The sequence below is a fragment of the Parasteatoda tepidariorum genome, chromosome 7, assembly GCF_043381705.1.
Source record: "Parasteatoda tepidariorum isolate YZ-2023 chromosome 7, CAS_Ptep_4.0, whole genome shotgun sequence".
NCBI classification, from domain to species: Eukaryota; Metazoa; Arthropoda; class Arachnida; order Araneae; family Theridiidae; genus Parasteatoda; species Parasteatoda tepidariorum.
The window spans coordinates 59,271,411-59,290,800 of NC_092210.1; the positions used below are offsets into that span (position 1 = coordinate 59,271,411).

The window sequence follows — 19,390 nt, forward strand, 5'->3', positions numbered from 1 at the left end:
TCATTGCGCAGTAGAGAGGAGTACAAGAGAAATAACTGGGACAGAGGATGAAAAATGCAGATGTTTTATTGTCTTTTAGGAAATGAAGTTGGAATAGATTTGGGTTAATTTTTGATATACTCTTATACTTCTTAGACTAGAGCAGTACTATAAGAATAAACCTTGGCAACATTATGTAATTGTCACATTATAGTATATGTTATTGTCAGAAATTTTTTTTTTCTTCAACAATAAATGGATGATACTATGCATATTGCTACCGCTTAATCTGTTTTATTAGCAATAACTATAGGAAAAACTTTGTCCTGTGATATTGCTTGATCTAGCAATCGATTGTGGTAATCTGTATTTTATGGTAGTTGGTCTTATGCTTACGTAATCTCTCTTGTTGCTTACATTATTTGGACTTAATTTAATTCTAATTAGTTATGCAACATATCTTGCTGACATTACTGTTAATCGAATGAAAAATACAGGATTTGTTCAGAAAAATTCCCTTTGACTTTTTTTTATGATTGATGGGAATATATGTTTTTCTTTTTGGTAGAAAAAATCATTCGCCAAAACCCAAATTTTTTTCTGCCAAATTTACATTTTTATTGCTTTTAACGAGGTGGCGAGTGCTTAGCACTGTTCCTGCATTAATTATGCATATGAAACTGCCTTTCTGTCTAATAATAATAATAAAAAAAATTGTTACAATTATAGAGCAAAATCTGTTATTAAAAAACATATAAAAAGAAATATTAATAAAATATAAAAGACTTGCTTTTATAACATTTTCTAAATATGTGATGCAAGAATAGAATATTGGGAATAAGATCGCTGACTCGCTGGCAAAACTTGGCACAAATGAACCTCTGCCGGAGAGTTTGGCACTCACATCCTCGGAAATTCACTCCATTAGAAAGAAAGGTGTTCAGCTAGTCTGGAATACTCCCCCAGTACATATCTGGCTCTCTGGGGTTAATCCGGGTTGTGCTTTGACCTTCAGAGGTGAAAGGGGCAATCAGACTGCGTTCACTAGATTCATCAGTGGTCACATAAAGTGCATGAGGTATGAGCAGCAGCAAAAGGTCTATCTTACTGCAACAAATGTTTCTCCAGTTCAGCCATCCCGGCCCACCTCCTTAGCTGTGTGGATTTTGAAATGGAGGATTTTCTGCGTGACCCGGTCTTATTTTTTGATTTCCTGAGGGTGAATGGACTCATGGACCTGGTCTAGCTCCGCTAGACTAGTGGGGATGAGAAACAACAACAACAACAGAATAGAATATTTTACAGCAATTGGAATTTGATATGATCATATCAATGTCATTGAATCAAATTTCCTTTTAACGATTAAACATTTCTTCTTTAAATTGTATTCCAAAGCATTAGTAAAGGATTTTATTTATATAGCATTTTTATTAAATTTCTGTTGTAATAATTTCATTTTAAATGTTCTAAATGCATTTTGCAAAGATTATCCTATTTTTGTCTCCTTAAAACTATAAATTTGCATTATTTTATTTTCAGCATTGCTGAGAGAGTCACTCCTCGCTTGGCACATGCCAATGCCGCTGTGGTCTTGTCGGCTGTTAAGGTACATGTTTTTTTTTTTACTTGTGTTGTTTTGCGATTTCTTACTCTGAGCGTATAATTTTAAATATGTTCAAAGATATAACCCAAAGACGATGCTGGTGCATTTGCACTCTTCACCATAATCTAGATTGGTGGTTGCAAATTGCCCTACCATATATTAACTTTTCGGAATCAGAAACCAGAAGCGTTTATGTGGATTCTAAACCATTAAGATATAATCACTCAGTTTTTGCACATGGGGAATTAAATCTCAACTGAAGCTATGTAAGACATTCCTATGCTGATTTCGCAGTCTGTTTTTAAATTTCAATTTTCTTCATTATTAATAGCTACCTATTTTACAATTTTGCTCATTTTTATTTAATCATTTTCTTCTGTTAAAATTTTAATTCTTGCTATTTTTGTAATTTTATTAATTATTTATAATTATTTGTAGGTTTTGATGAAACTGATGGAAATGATGAGTCCTGATTCAGAATTTGTTACTACTCTAACTAAAAAGTTAGCCCCTCCGTTGGTAACCCTTTTGTCTAGCGAACCTGAAGTGCAGTATGTTGCGCTTAGAAATATTAACCTAATCGTTCAGAAAAGGTAATTTTTTGTTTTCATCTTTAATTTTGTATTGATAATTAGGATAATTTATAATAGTTAAATTTTAATTGTGTGTGATGCAAACTTTATGAATAACAAGTTTTTTTTAAAATTTTATTTCTAGTTTTGTAATTTAAAGAGTTAAAATCTTTTTTGAGAGGGCGAAATTTTATTTATATTTTATTGTAATCTATATAATTAGCTTCAACTATATTTGTCAGTCACCATTGTATCCAAATTCAGTTAAAATAATCCTAAATCAAAATTCCGTTAAAAATTAGAAGTGTTGATAATTTACATTTTATATATAAATATTTAATTCTTTTATAAAATATTACTTAAGACTTTAATATTTCAAATGATTGCAATCACTCAATATCTTTAAAATTGAAACTTGAGCAGATGCGAGTTTGAAAGTCAGTTAAAATTCCCCCTGATCCATACTTGAGAAAACTTCGCCAAATTCTTTTATTGGGAGAGGAAGAATATAACACTTGTGACTTGCCATAAGAGAAGCTTCTTTGATGAGCAACCTTTTTACTTTGATTATGACCTAATGTTACAGTTAAATTGCAGAAACAGTCTATGATCATACAACGATCGAAGGGGTGTAAAAAATATGACATGAGGATCACATTTCAGTTACAGGGTGTAAAGTATGTCATATTTTTATTTATAACTAATTCTGCATTATTCATTAAATTAAATTCTGCATTTAATTATAGTTTATTACTTTCATTTTTAAGTGTATTTTTGTTGCCATGTTTTACTTTTGGTTGCAAATATTAAAAGTATTTTTTCCCTTTCACCTTAGACCTGATATCTTGAAGCATGAAATGAAAGTGTTTTTTGTCAAGTACAATGATCCTATTTATGTGAAATTAGAAAAGTTAGACATTATGATTAGGCTGGCATCTCAAGCAAACATAGCACAAGTGTTAGCTGAGTTGAAAGAGTAAGTTATTTTTAAAATTTTTGTTTATTTTGCATATGTATTGTTTTGCATATTCTTTAAATATGTGTTATATTTTATTGCAGTGGTATGCCCAGGATTCATTCAAATAGATTTTTATTCTCTACTCTATAGCATGCAATATATATTGATTGCATATATATTGCACATAAACAAATGGCACCTTAATTCTAAACTTTGATAATTAACTTTCAAAATAACTTATCTCTTTTAGGAACAACTACAGTAAGGAAAAGTTACTTTTGTCCATTTCAAGATAATTTTCCAGAATTTTTATATTTTTTGTTAAATTTTGATTTGAAGGGCAGATTTCCGAGGAAAAGTATCCAATGATTATTAAAGGTTTTAAAGTTAATAATTCTTTTATTATTCTAAGAAATATAATATATATTTAAGCATAACTTATCTAATTAATATTTACTCACTATTCACAAAGTTAAAAAAATTATTTGCTCCTTTTATGTCCTTTCTGCATTAATACATTTAAATACAGTTAGACATCCACAATAAATATATGAATTAGTAATATAGTATCTCACATTTCTATGATACTTTCATGTGCTGATAAAGAAAAAATAATTGCAATTACACAAATGCATTCCTAAAGAAATAAGGGAACTCAATACCCTATCATCTACATATTTTTCTCTTTTGTACACATAGATATAAAAGCATGTATGAAAACTTTCAATTGTTTTGTTACTTTTGAAATTTTTTTTTAAATATGGGAAAAATCATATTAAACATTACTTTTCAATTTTTTAGTTATAACTCAATCTTTTTTTTAAAAATCAATTTATTATAATTGTTATTGTTAATTTGTTGATTTTGGCATTTAATTTGAATTGTTGTCTCTGGTGACTGGTTGATTTATATTGTTGGCTCTGTTGATTTTAAAACCATTTTTAACTTAGTTTTTGAGCATTATTGTTTATTTTAGTAACATTTCTAGTTGTAGCTGTTTCTCTGTTTCAAAGGTTTTGTTTTAATCAATAGAGTTTTGTAATTTTTTTTAAAGTTTATGGAATTACATGATTGTTTAGACTGTTTTACTTGCTACTTACTGAAATTTCTTCTAAATTTAAATTGACTATCAGATACAGGATACATTTAATATCTTCACCTTAGTAAATATGTATCAATGTAGCTTAAATTTAAAATCGAACATTTTTCAGCAATTTTTAACAATGACTTCTTAGAAAATTGGAATCATGTTTCTGTATTAATTCATCTTCTCCTCAAATTGTTTTTTTTTTTTTTTAAGTGTGAGTTTAAGAAGCATTAAGATATTTTTGCAGAATGCACAAAATTGCAATAAGTTTTTGACATAAGGTGTAAATTGATAATTTTATAATCATAACATTAAATTTAAATTAATTTTTCTATCTTTTTTTGTTTTTATCAAAAATTTGATATTTTTTATTGCATTACAGAATTATTTTAATACAATGTTACAGAGTGCATGACTAGTTTCCTATTTCCTTTTATAGACTTTAATGGACGCCCGGTGGCTGAGCGGTAGCGCTTCACGCTGTCGTGCCACAGGTCTCTGGTTCGATCCTCGGGCCAGGCAAGGTTGTCTCAGCCTTTCATCCCTTCAGTGGGTCGATGAATGAGTACCAAGCATGCTTGGGAACTTAACACTGGGGGTTCTGCGTTCGGCTGACCACCTGACCGGAACATCTGATCCTGCGCCCTAGAGCCCAAGGTCAAGAAAACTGAGATGGGCACAGTAGGCCTTGGCCCTTTAGGGCTGTCGCGCCGCTGAGTTTAGTTTTAGACTTTAAGTACTAAGAAATATTTCATACAAAAACATACTGTACTAACCTATTGGCCTTACAAAATTTGAAATAATTATTGTGCAATTTATTTAGGTATGCTACTGAGGTAGATGTAGATTTTGTTCGCAAAGCTGTTCGTGCTATAGGTAGATGTGCTATAAAAGTAGAACCTTCTGCTGAGCGTTGTGTTAGTACATTGCTTGATCTAATTCAAACTAAAGTCAATTACGTTGTGCAAGAGGCTATTGTTGTTATAAAGGTTTGTTTTATCATTAATTTTCATAAAAACAAAATATTTATTGCTATATAATCCTCTTTCTTATAAAATACAAATTTTTTATTTTAGGATATCTTTAGAAAATATCCAAATAAATATGAGAGCATTATTTCTACTCTATGTGAAAATTTAGACACTCTGGATGAACCTGAAGCTAGGTAATTTCAAACTGTTTTGTTAAATGTGTTAAGAATTCAGTTACATTTAATTGGCATTTTTTTGCTTTTATTAATACATTTTCTTCTGAAACTTAAATTATATCGTGTTATCCTAGTTTACATGTATAATTTTTTGGGAATTAAGTTTGTTTTTAGTACCCTTCAAGAGCTTGCAATTTGTTAAATCTTAGTCTGTCTATTTTAGTAATTATTTCTTTACTAAATCTATGTCCAAAAGTCATTGTTTAATGTAAAAATTATCTATATTTAGTCATATTCAAACCAAAAATACCTGAAAAATAATTGACAAGTCTCTGTGCAGTTAATTTTCATTTACGAGAAAATTTTTAATTGGAAATTTTAATAACATTCTAGTTATTTTCTATAAAATAAAGTCGTTCTCTTTTTATAAGTATTTTTCAGTCAGTAATCTTTTTAATTTGTCATTTTTGAAGAAAATTGCAATTGGAGGGGGGGGGGGAGAAATAGTTTTTGGAATTACTTGAAACAAATGAAAATTGAAGAATAGCAGATTATGTAACTCACCCCATCTTTTTAAGAGAAGGGAGAATTGAATTTCTGCATGCAGATGAAGAGATTTTGTACAGTGTAAAGGATGACAATAAAGGTCAGGAAAGTGAGAGCGATTTCAAAACTGAACATGTAAAGCCACATTTTTGGTAATAGATTTTTCAGAAAAAGCATTGATTAAAATGCCAAAATTATTTAATACCATTTAAAGAGATTTTCAAATTGGAGAAAGGTTGTGTGGCTCTACTTTTAGCTCACTCTTAAAATGTTAACATTTTCATTTAATACTGTATATGGGCAATTCCATGAAAAAGGGGAAAATCATTGGAAAATTCAAATAAGAATAATGTTATAATTTTGAATGTTTTCTGAATCAGAAAGGTTTGAAGTTTGATAATTTATAATTATTTTTTCTGAGAATTTAGTTTTTTAGTGTGGGTAACCCATTGAACATTGGCATTTACTTGTTCTGATTTGGGTGAAGAACATGGTTAGTTTTTGAAAATCAGTAAGTTAACATTATTTTAATTTCAAAATGTTCCAAAGAATAAATATTGTTTATTACACTTAATAGAAATATTGTGCAGTGTTAAAATAATTTTTTCTTGTTAAATTCACTTAATTATATAAATTTCAGCTAAATATTAATGCATGTAACGTAAGTTACCGAAAACTAGAAAAAGTTTTTGTGTGTAAAAAAGAACAAGTGATACAAAAGTAAGAATAATATTTTTTCTTCCTTAGAGGCTAACACTGAATAAGCAGCAATAGTTTTCTTTTCAAATATTACTTATTTATTGTTTTGTGCCCCATTCAATATGTGTAACGTAAGTTACTGACATGCATGCAATGTAAGTTACCAATGTGAAATGAGTTTATTCCTCTTGAAAATTGGCATACAAACTAAATAAGATGTATCCAGTTACAATACCAAAGTTTAAATAAATTATCACTGCCTTAAGATATTAATTTTAATGAAACTCTTTGCTTTAAGTTATTAATTTGGGTGTTGGCATTCATATGTTTTCAAAGTTGAACGAAATCTTTCGACAGGCACCGGGAGTTAAGGATGTAGTTATAATTAGAGATGCTAATGGTAGCAAAAAGAAAGTACAAGCACGGCATCTTCATCATTCAGTTCGAGAAATGCACCAAATGTTTATGGAAGAAAATCCAGAATGCAAAATTGGAAAAACTAAATTCTTTGAGCTCCGTCCAAAGCATGTCTTGCTTAGTAGCAAACTTCCAGGCAATGTTTGTGTTTGTAAGCATCATGAAAAGTTCGGATTGACTAAGGAAGCCTTCAGCAAAATTTATAATGTTCCATCTTACGAAATTCTTTAGAAATTTATTTTATGTTTAGAAAAAACAGCTGAGTGCGAGTCTCTAGAACAGATGAGTGGAGTGTCTAGTCTATTCTCAAAATCTCCACAGATTAAAAACATTAAGCAGATCCACCATTTAAGAGTACAAGAAGGCATACCAGAAGAGTTTTTTTTAGTGAAAGATGTTGAAAAAGAAAATGATGAATCCAAGATAAATGCTGGGGGTTGATATATGGTTAGATAGGAGGACATGTTATATCCTGGTGTGGTAATGTCTGTTGCAGAGAAAGAATTTAAAGTCAATGTAATGGCTGCTGTGGGAATCTATTGTAAATGGCCAGAAAAAAGAGATGAAATATTCTACCAGAAAGAAAGCATGGTGAAAAGAATTGAGCCCCCTGTACTAGTTAATAACAGAGGACTTAATAAGTTTGCAGTTATGTGTGAATCAAAAGTATCTGAATTTACTTCATGTACACTTTTTCTCCCTTGCACTATACTGTTTAAATAACTTAATTTGCATTTGTACATTATTTGATAAAAGTTTGATACAAAGGGAATTTCGTAACGTAAGTTACTGTAACGTAAGTTACCCACTTAAAAAATTATATTTAATTTAACTTTTGAAATAAAATCTTAAATCTAGGCATAAGAAATATTTAAACATGTCAGAAAAATGATACATATAATCTTAATCATGAAACTTTTGTATAAGAACAGAATTTTGCCTTCAAGTATATTGCAAATTTATGCCATTCCTTTTTCGGTAACGTAAGTTACCACACTAATTTTAGGCTTTTACACTGTTTAAATTGAAAAATAATAATTATTTTAATTAGATTCCTTTTGGTTTTGATTGTAATTTTCAGAAATCACTCTATTTTAATATGTGTATTATTATTTGCTTGCTTCTAAGTTCTCAATGCAATAAAGTTTATGTGAATGTAACGTAAGTTACCGTGGAATAGCCCATATCACAAAATGCAAGGCAATGTCAAATCACAAATTTTTCAAACAAAATAAGCATAATTACTTACTAGTACATACTCTCAAAATTATTCATTTGCCTTCACTATTGAGCAGATTATTTAGCTAATAAAAATTAATAGTTTTTATAAATTTATATTATGTATTTCATCTTTAATTAAGAACCATAATTATGTAATTTTGAACTTATCACTCTAAAGTTTTGCAAAGTGTTAACTCATATACTATATATTGAATTTTTTCAACTGGAACTATTTATTATATTATAATTAAATATAAATTTTCATCAAAAACCATGTTTTTTTTTTTGTATCATATGTGAAATTAATAATTATGTTCTGCTTTCAAAAGAATGACTTGAAATTTTTATGTTCTACCTTTGATTTTATGATAAGAGCACAATTTATGTGATATTTCCCCCCCCTCGTATTTGGCTAGTTTTCAGTGTGTAGAGCTATCCTGATCTGTGAAATAATATTGGAATGTATTAATTTGAGCTGTATGACCATGTGCAATTCAAATGAATTCTTATTGATTTAAAATTACCTAAATTAGTTGTAAGTGTATGAATAAGCAATATAAGGAAAAATTTTGAGATCAAGAAAAAGAGGGAACATCAAAAAGTTTTATTTTATGAAAATCTCTTTTTTAGTTATTAAATCTAAATAGGAGTCTCATTACCTATAGTGTTTGGTATTAAGTAATGTCACACCTAAATAATTTAATATTTGCATTTTATGTTTTAGAGCATCCATGATTTGGATTATTGGAGAATATGCTGAAAGAATTGATAATGCTGATGAGCTCTTGGAGAGCTTTTTGGAAGGTTTTCATGATGAAAATACTCAGGTACTGAATATTTCCAAGTTTTTCTGAGAAAAGAAGTTTTAGATGAAAAGTTTTAAATAGAATTTTATTTCTATTTTAAAAATAAAACTTTACCATATCAAGTAATCTATTTTTCCATATGCTTAGTACAATTGCCTTTTCAACACAGTTGATTAAAACTGTGAAACTTAAAATGACTTTGATAAACTATAAATAGGTAAAATTAAAAGAAACCTGTCCTTTTTACTCAAAGCTTTACTTGGGGCAAACAGAGGATGGTAATAATTCTATGTTAAATAGTGTGCAAAGTGAATGAAATAATTTTACTATAACTTGAATTCACCCAAAGGACATCACTAGAATTGTCCCTAAATCTTAAACAAATGTTGTCATGCACATAGACGTCTAACTTGTTTCTTGAAATATTCACACATTCCATGGCAAGGAATTGTGAAATATGAAGTATATTTACTTGGGCATTTACACTGAATAAGACTGCCGTTCCTCCGATTGTCATTGATAGAAAAAGAGGACCCATTATATTTCATCAATCAGTTTATCATACTTCCCCGACAGCTATCAGAGGTCCTGAAACCTCATTCAATGTGAATGTCGTAATCCCAGATAAAGAGAAAGGAGAAAGCTTTATTCTGATTGGCATAAAGCAATCACGTGCACACGCAAGATTGTGTGTATTAAATTTTTGTGACTTTCAGTAAGTAATTTATAATGAAAATGTAGTTTTATGTAGTAATTTTATTACAATCATAGCAATAGCTGCATACAATTTCCTGAGTCTCCAAAGAGTGAAAGTCAGTAGTTGCTATGACGTTTGATGTGTTATCTCATTCTTTGTCAAGCAATTAAATAATTCGATACTATGCAAACATTTTCACTATACATAAATTATTTTATTATCACTAAAAGTTGAGAATTCTCTTTATTTTCTTTTATATTGTTTTCAGATTAAAGTGATTATTGTAATTGCATGTTCTATTAAATTTTTACTTATACCTCCTTCTAAGGAGAAAGTGTTGCATACATAAATATTGTTTTAAATGGAGTGTTTTTAAAATTAAATGATGTTGAATATTTATAACTGTTTATGCAGGTAATATATTTTCCTAGCTGTAATATAATGACTCTTCTGTGATGATATTTTAAATAGAATAAGTTGAACAATATGGTTTTGCAAAAATTTTTTATTAGATTTTTTAAAAGATTTATTGCTATAAAAAATATTTACTGCATATAAACTAAAAGTACCTTAACATTTTAGTTACAAATTTACGTATTAGTAGTTTTCCAAAATTTTAACTAAAAATATGAATCATACTTTCATAGTGAATCTGAAGATTTTATGTAAATATCTCCAAGGTTTTTCATATCTAACAATAAATATGCATGAAAAATATATATTTTCTTTATCCAGCAACAAAATATGATATGAAATAAGTTAGTGATTATTTAGTCTACAATTTTTTTTCTTTCTGCCACTTTTTATGTTCAGGATAAATAGAATGGACATTTCGTTCACAAGAAGACTACCACGAATCTCCTAAGGCTATAATTTATAAAAGGCTATTACCCTGGTGGTTAGGATAATGAAGTAATTGCATTGAAAAATAACTTATAAAATAAAGTATGTTACTGTAATATAGGAGTGCACAACCTTTTTGAGTGAAGGGCCACTTGCACAGCAGGTTGGCTAACGAAGGGCCGCACATGTATTTAGACATGTTAATGACAAATGTAATAATGTTTATTTAAACATTATAGTTCCATTTTTTTATCAATAAAAAAGACTTGCTATTGCTATCATATGAACAATAGATTTATCAAAATAAATAAGCATTGAAGAAAAGAAAATTTTTTTTTTATCATATCATGCAATATGAAAACTCATTTTAGAATTAAATTCTAATAAATTAAAAAAAACTGCAATTCCCACTGAAGGAAAGTAGGAAAAAGTTTAGTCGTAATTAAGTAATATAAATTCAAATTAAATATTTTAATTGAAGAAAATTTATAGGTTTTAAACAAAAGCCTAAAATAAAAACAAAACAGAGATAGTTCAAAATAAAATTCAATGCTTATTTTGTAATGTACTTTATTATTTTATTTTATTAATTATTAGATTTTTTATATCGTAAACATTTTCCTTTTTTTTACCGAAAAAGTTCACTTAAACAACAAAAAATTGAAATCTAAACTACAAACAGTGAGTAGTTTAAAAATTCACATTTTCCGCCATTTTATGAATTTCTCAAGTTACAATAACATTGCATTTAAATTAAGGAGGGATGTAACGAGTATTTGGCAGAATATTTTTTAGAAATGTATTTTTCTAAGTTTTTTTTATTACTGAATTTGTATAGACATTACTTATATAGAAAAGTGTGATTTTCAGTATTAAAGTTTTGTTTCAGGAACTGAGAAAAATTTGTTTTTTCTGTTTTTCTTTTTTTAGGCATTCTTATTATGACTGAGCATTTTTTAAAAAATAAAGTTACAAATAAAATTTATTTTATAGCAATTTTTTTTCTTCTAAAATTATGGCAATGAGAAAAATTTAAATTGAGATTTTCGGCATAAGATTTTCACTTAACTACATTTTTGAACTACATAAAGAACATTTTTTCTATCTTTTTATTTTCTTTAAATAAAAAAAAAAACTTTTTTCAGACGTTTTCATTATAACTCAGTAATTTTAATAGCATTTCTGTTGACTTAATTCTTTTTTCTTGGCTTTTTCTGGTAATTGAAAAACTGAGATGTTCAGCTTTAAGAAAATTTTTCAAAAATTAAGATTGATTTTTATGTTCTCTGTTTCGCTTTTCGACATTTTCAAAAACGTTCTCGATTAGCCTTATTTTTTAGAGTTAATTTATGAATGCGTTTTTCCACGAAATATTATTCTCAGTCACAAATAAAGTGCACAAAAAGTGATTATTTAAATTTTCGATCTGAAACTCGCGTCGCAATAAAAATTTGGAATTTTCAAAATTACGTAGAAAAGCAAAAATAACTGTTTAAAAAAAATCATTTATATTTACGATAAATTCGGCTTCAAGAAAGCGCGTTAAACGTACATTTACTAAGGAATCTGTTAAAATTGATTGTGTCAAAACGTGATGACTTAAAAGTGCGATTAAAAATTGCCATTTTTTAAATTTTTTTTTATTGTGTTTAGAAGCTCTCGCGGGCCGCACTTCAGTAGTCGAAGGGCCGCATTTGGCCCGCGGGCCGCAGGTTGTGCACCTCTACTGTAATAATAGCGAAATATTCTTTCAAGTTTGTCGTACATTTTTTTTTGTTTTAGCTCTCTCCTCAGTAGGAGCATGTGCACTTATGCTAATGTTTTGTGGTTTGACTTTAATATGTTTTTTCCGCATTTATCCATTGATGGGCTCAAAATCTATTTTACTAAGTCTTATTTTTGCACTTAAAGTCCATAACAAAAAGATATTTTTTTCCAGCTATAATATATACACGTTTTCTTGTCTGGTTTATTTTTCCCTAGCCATCTAACATTCTACATTGCTAGAATGTTTAATTTATATTTTGCAAATTCATCTGTTACATTTTTCAATGCCCTACTTGTGTAAATTACAAGTACATTCCAAGTGTTTTAGACTCGGTTTCTTTTTCATTCCATGTTGTCTAAGGGAGATCAGTTCAGTTTTCACTATTTGAATTTTCTGGTAATTTATTTTTTCAACTGGGTGAGGTTGTTGGTCTCGCACACTCAGAGAACCAGGGAGTTACTCTTCATCTGGTGCCTCATCAATGACCTGTCTGACTTGAAAAGTTCTACCAGTTGCTAGGCTAGCTCATACCAGCATAGCTCATAAGGTTTCAGACACATGCAAGCTCTCCCACCACAACAACATTCAAACAACAATCAATCAAAATAAGATCATATGAAGATTCGCTTATCACATGCTATGTTCATTTTCAGACTTGCGCATCTTATATAGTCTCTGAACATAAACCCTTCCCAATTCAAAATACGAAATTTTCTGCAATTTCAACATGTAGCCTTTACTAAAGAAAATAAAAAGCGTGAGAACATCGTAGTAAGTGCTATTCATAAGTGTTAATTATCTTTTTTTTTATTGACTACTATAAAGGAATTTGTAATAAATTATGCTAAATTTTGATACTAATTAAATTTAATAAAATTCAAATTTGCTTGATAATTCGTGTATATTTTTACTATTAAGAGAAATTTCACTATTTATTTGAACTATTTGTGTATTTACTTTCAACAATAAATACTTGCAAGTTTGCAACTGTTGAATTGCTAGACAATTTTGCACTGTGCATGCATATTGTTTAAACAAGAATCCTAGACTACCCTGTTTTAGTATATGATGTGCAATCACAGAGAGTCTGCATTTAAGGATCCAAGTCTGCATCCAAAAGCTCTTTTGTAAAGTGATAGTGAGTAAAAGTGATAGTGAGCAAGGGTAGTAAACCCTAGTATATTTTATAACATTTCAGTTTCTGATGTTTAATTAATATTTTGTGTTGTGTATATAATTTAAAACTATTATGAATATTGATTTTGTATCTCTAGGTGCAACTTCAACTTTTGACTGCTATTGTTAAGTTGTTCTTAAAGCGGCCAACTGAAACTCAAGAATTAGTACAACAAGTTTTAAGCTTAGCCACTCAAGACAGTGACAATCCGGATTTGAGAGATCGTGGATTCATTTATTGGCGCCTCTTGTCTACAGATCCTGCTGCAGCCAAAGAAGTTGTTCTTGCTGAAAAACCTTTAATATCTGAAGAAACAGATTTACTTGAACCTACTTTATTAGATGAACTTATATGTCACATCAGTAGTTTAGCATCAGTGTATCATAAACCTCCATCTGCATTTGTTGAAGGCAGACTAGGCCTTCGAAAATCTCTGCCGCCAAGACAAAATTCGTACGTTATCATATATTTTTACATTTTGGCTTATTAATTTATTTAGATTGTTTTTTATTAATATACCTTTTTTTGTGGTCTAAATATATTCAAAACTTGCTTTGTGCCCTGAGCAAATTGTCATTTAGTCTGCATTGATTAAATAATTCTGTTTGCACTCAAAATTCAAGAACAAAAAGAACAAAGGAAAAAATTATGTATGGAAAAAAGTTTCAAATTATGGGCTATTTATTTTTAAAATATTTAAACCACTTTTTTTGATTTCTTTTTTAAATTTAAGAAAGAAAAACCAACTTTTTTTATTTTCTGTAAAACAACCTGCAACATCTTCAAACTTTGTCTATCAACTATCTGACCAAGTTCTTAGAAACATTTGCACTAAGGTGTGAAAAAATTACCCATTGTTTCAGTTGGGAATTTATTATGATAGTTTAACAATCTATATTCAGTTTTTTTCTATTTGTAAAGTTTTGTGCTTTTCTTACAAATCTTTACTTTTTGTTTTCCCACACATTCCTTATTGTAGTCTTGGCTCCACTGAGGAACACACAACTGGTAGTCCTCTTGCTGTGCCAGAACAACCAGCTGTTATTCCTACCGGTGAGAGTTTAATTGGTGACCTCTTGAGCATTGATCTGAATGCGCCTCCAGTTGCAGCTGTACCTCCTTCTGTTCCAGTTGCTGCAGCAGCTCCACCAAGTTCTGCTGTAGATTTACTAGGAGGTGGTCTTGACAGCTTTGTAAGTATTGAAGGCTAATTAAATACTATCTTTTTATTTCATTGAAAGAAAACTGCACAGTTAATAAAAGTGACTGTTAAATAAGTATACATTTAAATATTGAACGTTATTGTTTAATCAGATTAAGAAGTTCATGGGCTCCATGTTCACTTTTTCCTTTATTAACTCACCGTTCAATAAGTTTTTTAAAACCTTGTCTTTTTCTATGAAATTTTTTTCCAGGTATTTTAATAAAAAATATATGAAATAAATATTATTCACTTATAGCTAATATATATTACAAATTAATGAATTTCATCAATTTAAGAAATTAAAAAATTTATTCTAGATGACAATTTTTGAATTGTATCAAGAAGTTTGAAACTAAAAGATAATTTTGAAAAGAAATTATATGACTTATAAATATGATGATTAGGTAGGGAATATAAAATAGCTAAATTGATAATATAATTGATGGCTATTTTAATATAGCTTTTGACATATAATTGCATCAGAATTGTTGAAGATAATAGGGCCTTTACACATTTGAAGTTGAAAAATATTGTGCATAAAATATAAAATTGTTTAAAGTTTATTATTGCAGTGTAGGAAGATTCCACCATTTACAAATGTAGTATTTACAGACTTTAAACTTGTAACTAAGTTAAAAAAAAATTTGAGCAGTTCTAATAATTTTTTTGAAAATAAGTATTTTTACTCCCATGCTTAGAAACTTTAAGATGTTTAAAAATCTTAAAAAAGTAAAATTAGCTGTTAAAGACACAACATGTCTGTAACACTAAGTTTTTAATTTTTTCTATTTTCTAATTTTTCTAATTTTTTATATATATATATATATACATATAAAATATATATATACATATACACAGTCTGACCTCGATATAAGGTCACCCTAAGGGACATTACAAAAGTGACCTTATAAGCGGGGTGACCTTTTAACCGATTCATTAGCAGTTCGTAATTAAGCACGTAAATAGTACACATTAGGATTTTTTAAAAATGGTAATACGAACGAAAACGATCAGCCATGAATTAAATATTTAAGTCAATAAATTTTAACAGAATTTGTAAAGAATTAAAGAAAGTTAGATTTTAAAAAAAAATTTAATTTAAAATAAAGCTGTTTACAAATTTCCTCAAAGTGTACATACATTCATTACATCTTACCTTATTTAAAATAATCATTTATGCAGGTCTGTCTCGTTTTTGGTCTCATTTTTCTACCAATGTTTTATAGATTTCGTAACTTCTCAAAATGTTCCTCAGCTCCCTTATGGATTGTAAAAAAATTTCGTCTCACATTTATTGCATTGAAAACTTCCACTTGGGTTACAGCTACTGTCTCAGGACCACTGTCATTGTCCTCAGTGTCCACAACTTGAGAAACAATTTCAGAAATTGTAGCTTGTTTGTTGACTGCAACATTTTCCTAGAACTCGAGAGGAGTAATTGCCTTGTAAGGAAGTTAAATAGGCTTTAGTTAGAAAAGAGCTTCCCTCGCCTCAGATAAAAATGACCTTATAAGCGATAGCAATTTTTAAAACTTGACCATATATCCGATAATCTGTAACAAAGAATTCCTATTCAGTGAGCCGGGACTTCGGAAAGTGACCTTATATGCAGGCCGACCTTATATGCGGATGACCTTATATCGAGGTCTGACTGTATATATATATATATATATGTATATAAATTAATGACAATCTCTAAAAATTGGTGCAAGTGTAAATGACACCAAAACTTATTTTGAGAAAAAGTATTAGAATTGCTCATACTTTTTAAACTGAGTTATGTGATTTTAAAATTTACAAATATGACATACCTAAATACAGAAATTGTCCTATAGTTATGAATCTGTTCTTAGTTTGAGTAATACTTCAATCATTATCTTTAAAGTTTGTCTATTTTTCTATATTATTAGACTCTCCTTTAATTTATAAAATTCTTGTATTTGATTTGTTTTTCATATAACTTTCCCGGAAAAAATTAATTTTGGCTTGTTGAATGTTTTACTTAAAGGAATTATGAAGCATTCTTTTACCTTTTGAAATATTTTTGTACATTTTTAGTTGGGTGAGATTGGAACAACAGAAACTACTACACCTCAGCCAAATGTTGGTGCTGCTGGCCTGTTAGATGATATTTTTAATGTTGGGCAGGCTCCTTCATTCTATACTCCTCCAAAACAGGTATTATAATGCGAAAATTTAATTTCATGTACTCTTATAATATATTTCACATATTAGTAATGTTCAAAATATTTTTGCATTTTTAGGTCTGGTTACCTGCTGCTAGAGGAAAAGGATTAGAAATTGCTGGCACTTTCACTGTTAAAAACAAAGAAGTATTAATGGAAATGACTTTTTATAACAAAGCCATGCAGGCTATGGCAGGATTTGCAATACAATTTAATAAAAATAGGTAATCCAAATGTTTGGTGTTAATATTAATATCATTAATGAGCAATATTTATTGATCGCTCGGATCAATAATATTTTAATGTAGTATTAGTTATACTTTTAAAAGTTGTTGGATATTAGAATAGTAAAAACAAATTTTTCAAACTGGTTATCCATTTATTATTTCAAATTGTATTAGATTTTCTTTTCAAATTGTGGGGTTGAACAGTCCAGATGTGAAATCACTTCAGTAACCACTTGTGAATTTCTATTTTTAAGTAGTTCCTGAGCTTTCATAAATTTAATTTCTGAAAATGTTTTCAAATTTTTTAAAAATTGGAAAATTAATAGATCTTTATGCAATAGATCTTTATACAATACTACCCTGTGGCAGAATCATGACGACATCGTCGCAGAACTTTACAGTTCTTGCAGAGAGATTTTTCTTTTGGGAAGTAAAAAAATTTGGTTTGCTTTTCTGCTGAAATTTGAATGTAAAATTTGAATCGCGCATATAAATGACTTTTTTAAGCGCTCAATTTATGCCGATATCGTAAATCCATTTTGATTGTATTTGAACAGTTATTAACACTGATTTTCATGTGGTCTTTTAGATATCCCGATATATTTCAGTCTATATTGGAAAGTCGAATTGCGCATTGATTCTATCGTTTTTTTTTAACAAATATTGCTTTTGATTTCCACATAGGTTTTAAAACCTGATATTTTTATACGATATTATTTATTACAACAATTAAATCTTGAAACGAGACATGCATTTGAGTAACCTCTTTCTGAAGAGTCCAATTCGCCTGATTTAGTTGTCTATCTGTTTTTTGGTAATTACTGCCATAGATTTCATAATATTTAATTATTTTTGTAATGTGATGATGATTTGCAAAATGCGATAAAGCCCCCCAACAAAATGCTTGAATATTGTCTATGATATTAGAATAAAAAAATATTACTTATTAAAAAAATATATTGATTTTTTTTTGTTTGTAACCTTAAATTTGTATCAATATCTTTGTTATTATTGAAAGTATCTTGCAGAAAATATTAGTACTAGAGAGTTTTGCAAAGAAAGCCTGAAAAAATTCTGCCACAGGGCAATGCTATAATATATTACTATACTAATAATATATTATAATACTTTTTTTCCTATGATTGTGTTAGCTTTGGTTTAGCTCCAGCAAAAGCTCTCCAAGTTCCCTCACCTTTCATGCCAAATACAAGTGTAGATGCTACTCTTCAACTAAACACATTGGGTGCTGTGCAAAAAATGGATCCACTAACAAATTTACAGGTACTATTTTATTTATTCCATTTATGTTTTACACTAATAAAGGAATAAAAGTAGTCTGTCTATGCCGGATGTTCTTTGCCTAAGGAATATGAATTTTTATTAATTCATATTAAGCAACAAATAATACTAGTATAAATTATGAATGGATAGTGAACCTGGCATTAGATATATTTTAATTGGTGCTCCAAAATCTATTGTGCATTACGTAAAAATATTTTTCTTATTTGTATACCTTTTACATTAAGATGTACAATCTTACTTCGATAGCAAGCTGCAAAACAAAGTAACTTAAGATGAAACATTGAGAAAAATGTTTAAGGTTTTTGTTACCACCAAAAGTATAGCAAAGGAATTATATATTGACGGATAATTTAAGTGCTGAAAATTTTAAAGATTGATAAAGAACTTTAAAATTTTCAATTTTATTGAAAAATTTCCTTCCAGTTTTTACCTTTCATGAAGTTTGCAATCTTGTGGTTCATAGGTTTCCTGATTAGAAATATTTTGCTGCTATTCTGATTTTCAGCTTTTTTGTTCTGATATTTCCGATTTTTTTGGTTTGGAATTTTTTATGCAAATATAAATGCTGATTTCAAAAGAAATCAATTTGAAGAAACAATTTTGATTTTTAATCCATATCTTTTTATTTCAACAATGAAGCTAGTAAAAATTGCAAAATTTGATAGTTCAAACTAGGGAACCATCCACTACTTATAAAACATAGTTCAGGCACAGGACTCCTCAGTTCAAGGTACCTTGAACAAATTAAAATTAGTATTAAACTTCTTCTTTGCATAAGAATTGTTAAGTACAAGTTAAAAGGATCTAGGTTTATTTATTTATAATATTCTATCAGTTATAAATTTTAAAAAAATTTCATCCTAATATTAATTTAAATTTCCCCAGGCACATTAAACCCTGTTTAGCCTTAGGATTTCTTGCTTCAAACTTTTGAAATTATTGAACTTAATT

General features: G+C 28.7%; 1 protein-coding gene across 3 annotated transcripts in view; it reads left to right on the top strand.

The window, feature by feature from the left end:
* The window catches only part of LOC107439336 (adaptor protein complex 1/2, beta subunit), a 43,324-nt gene that overhangs the window by 16,852 nt on the left and 7,082 nt on the right, over nucleotides 1-19,390 (top strand). For all 3 annotated transcript variants that reach the window (XM_016051896.3, XM_016051897.4, XM_016051898.4), the window contains exons 7-17: nucleotides 1,519-1,585; nucleotides 2,021-2,175; nucleotides 2,990-3,130; nucleotides 5,023-5,188; nucleotides 5,276-5,364; nucleotides 8,954-9,056; nucleotides 13,618-13,973; nucleotides 14,500-14,713; nucleotides 16,783-16,902; nucleotides 16,989-17,134; nucleotides 18,289-18,418. In XM_016051896.3, coding sequence (XP_015907382.1) covers nucleotides 1,519-1,585; nucleotides 2,021-2,175; nucleotides 2,990-3,130; nucleotides 5,023-5,188; nucleotides 5,276-5,364; nucleotides 8,954-9,056; nucleotides 13,618-13,973; nucleotides 14,500-14,713; nucleotides 16,783-16,902; nucleotides 16,989-17,134; nucleotides 18,289-18,418 — 1,687 coding nt within the window. The remainder of the gene's footprint in view (nucleotides 1-1,518; nucleotides 1,586-2,020; nucleotides 2,176-2,989; nucleotides 3,131-5,022; nucleotides 5,189-5,275; nucleotides 5,365-8,953; nucleotides 9,057-13,617; nucleotides 13,974-14,499; nucleotides 14,714-16,782; nucleotides 16,903-16,988; nucleotides 17,135-18,288; nucleotides 18,419-19,390) is intronic.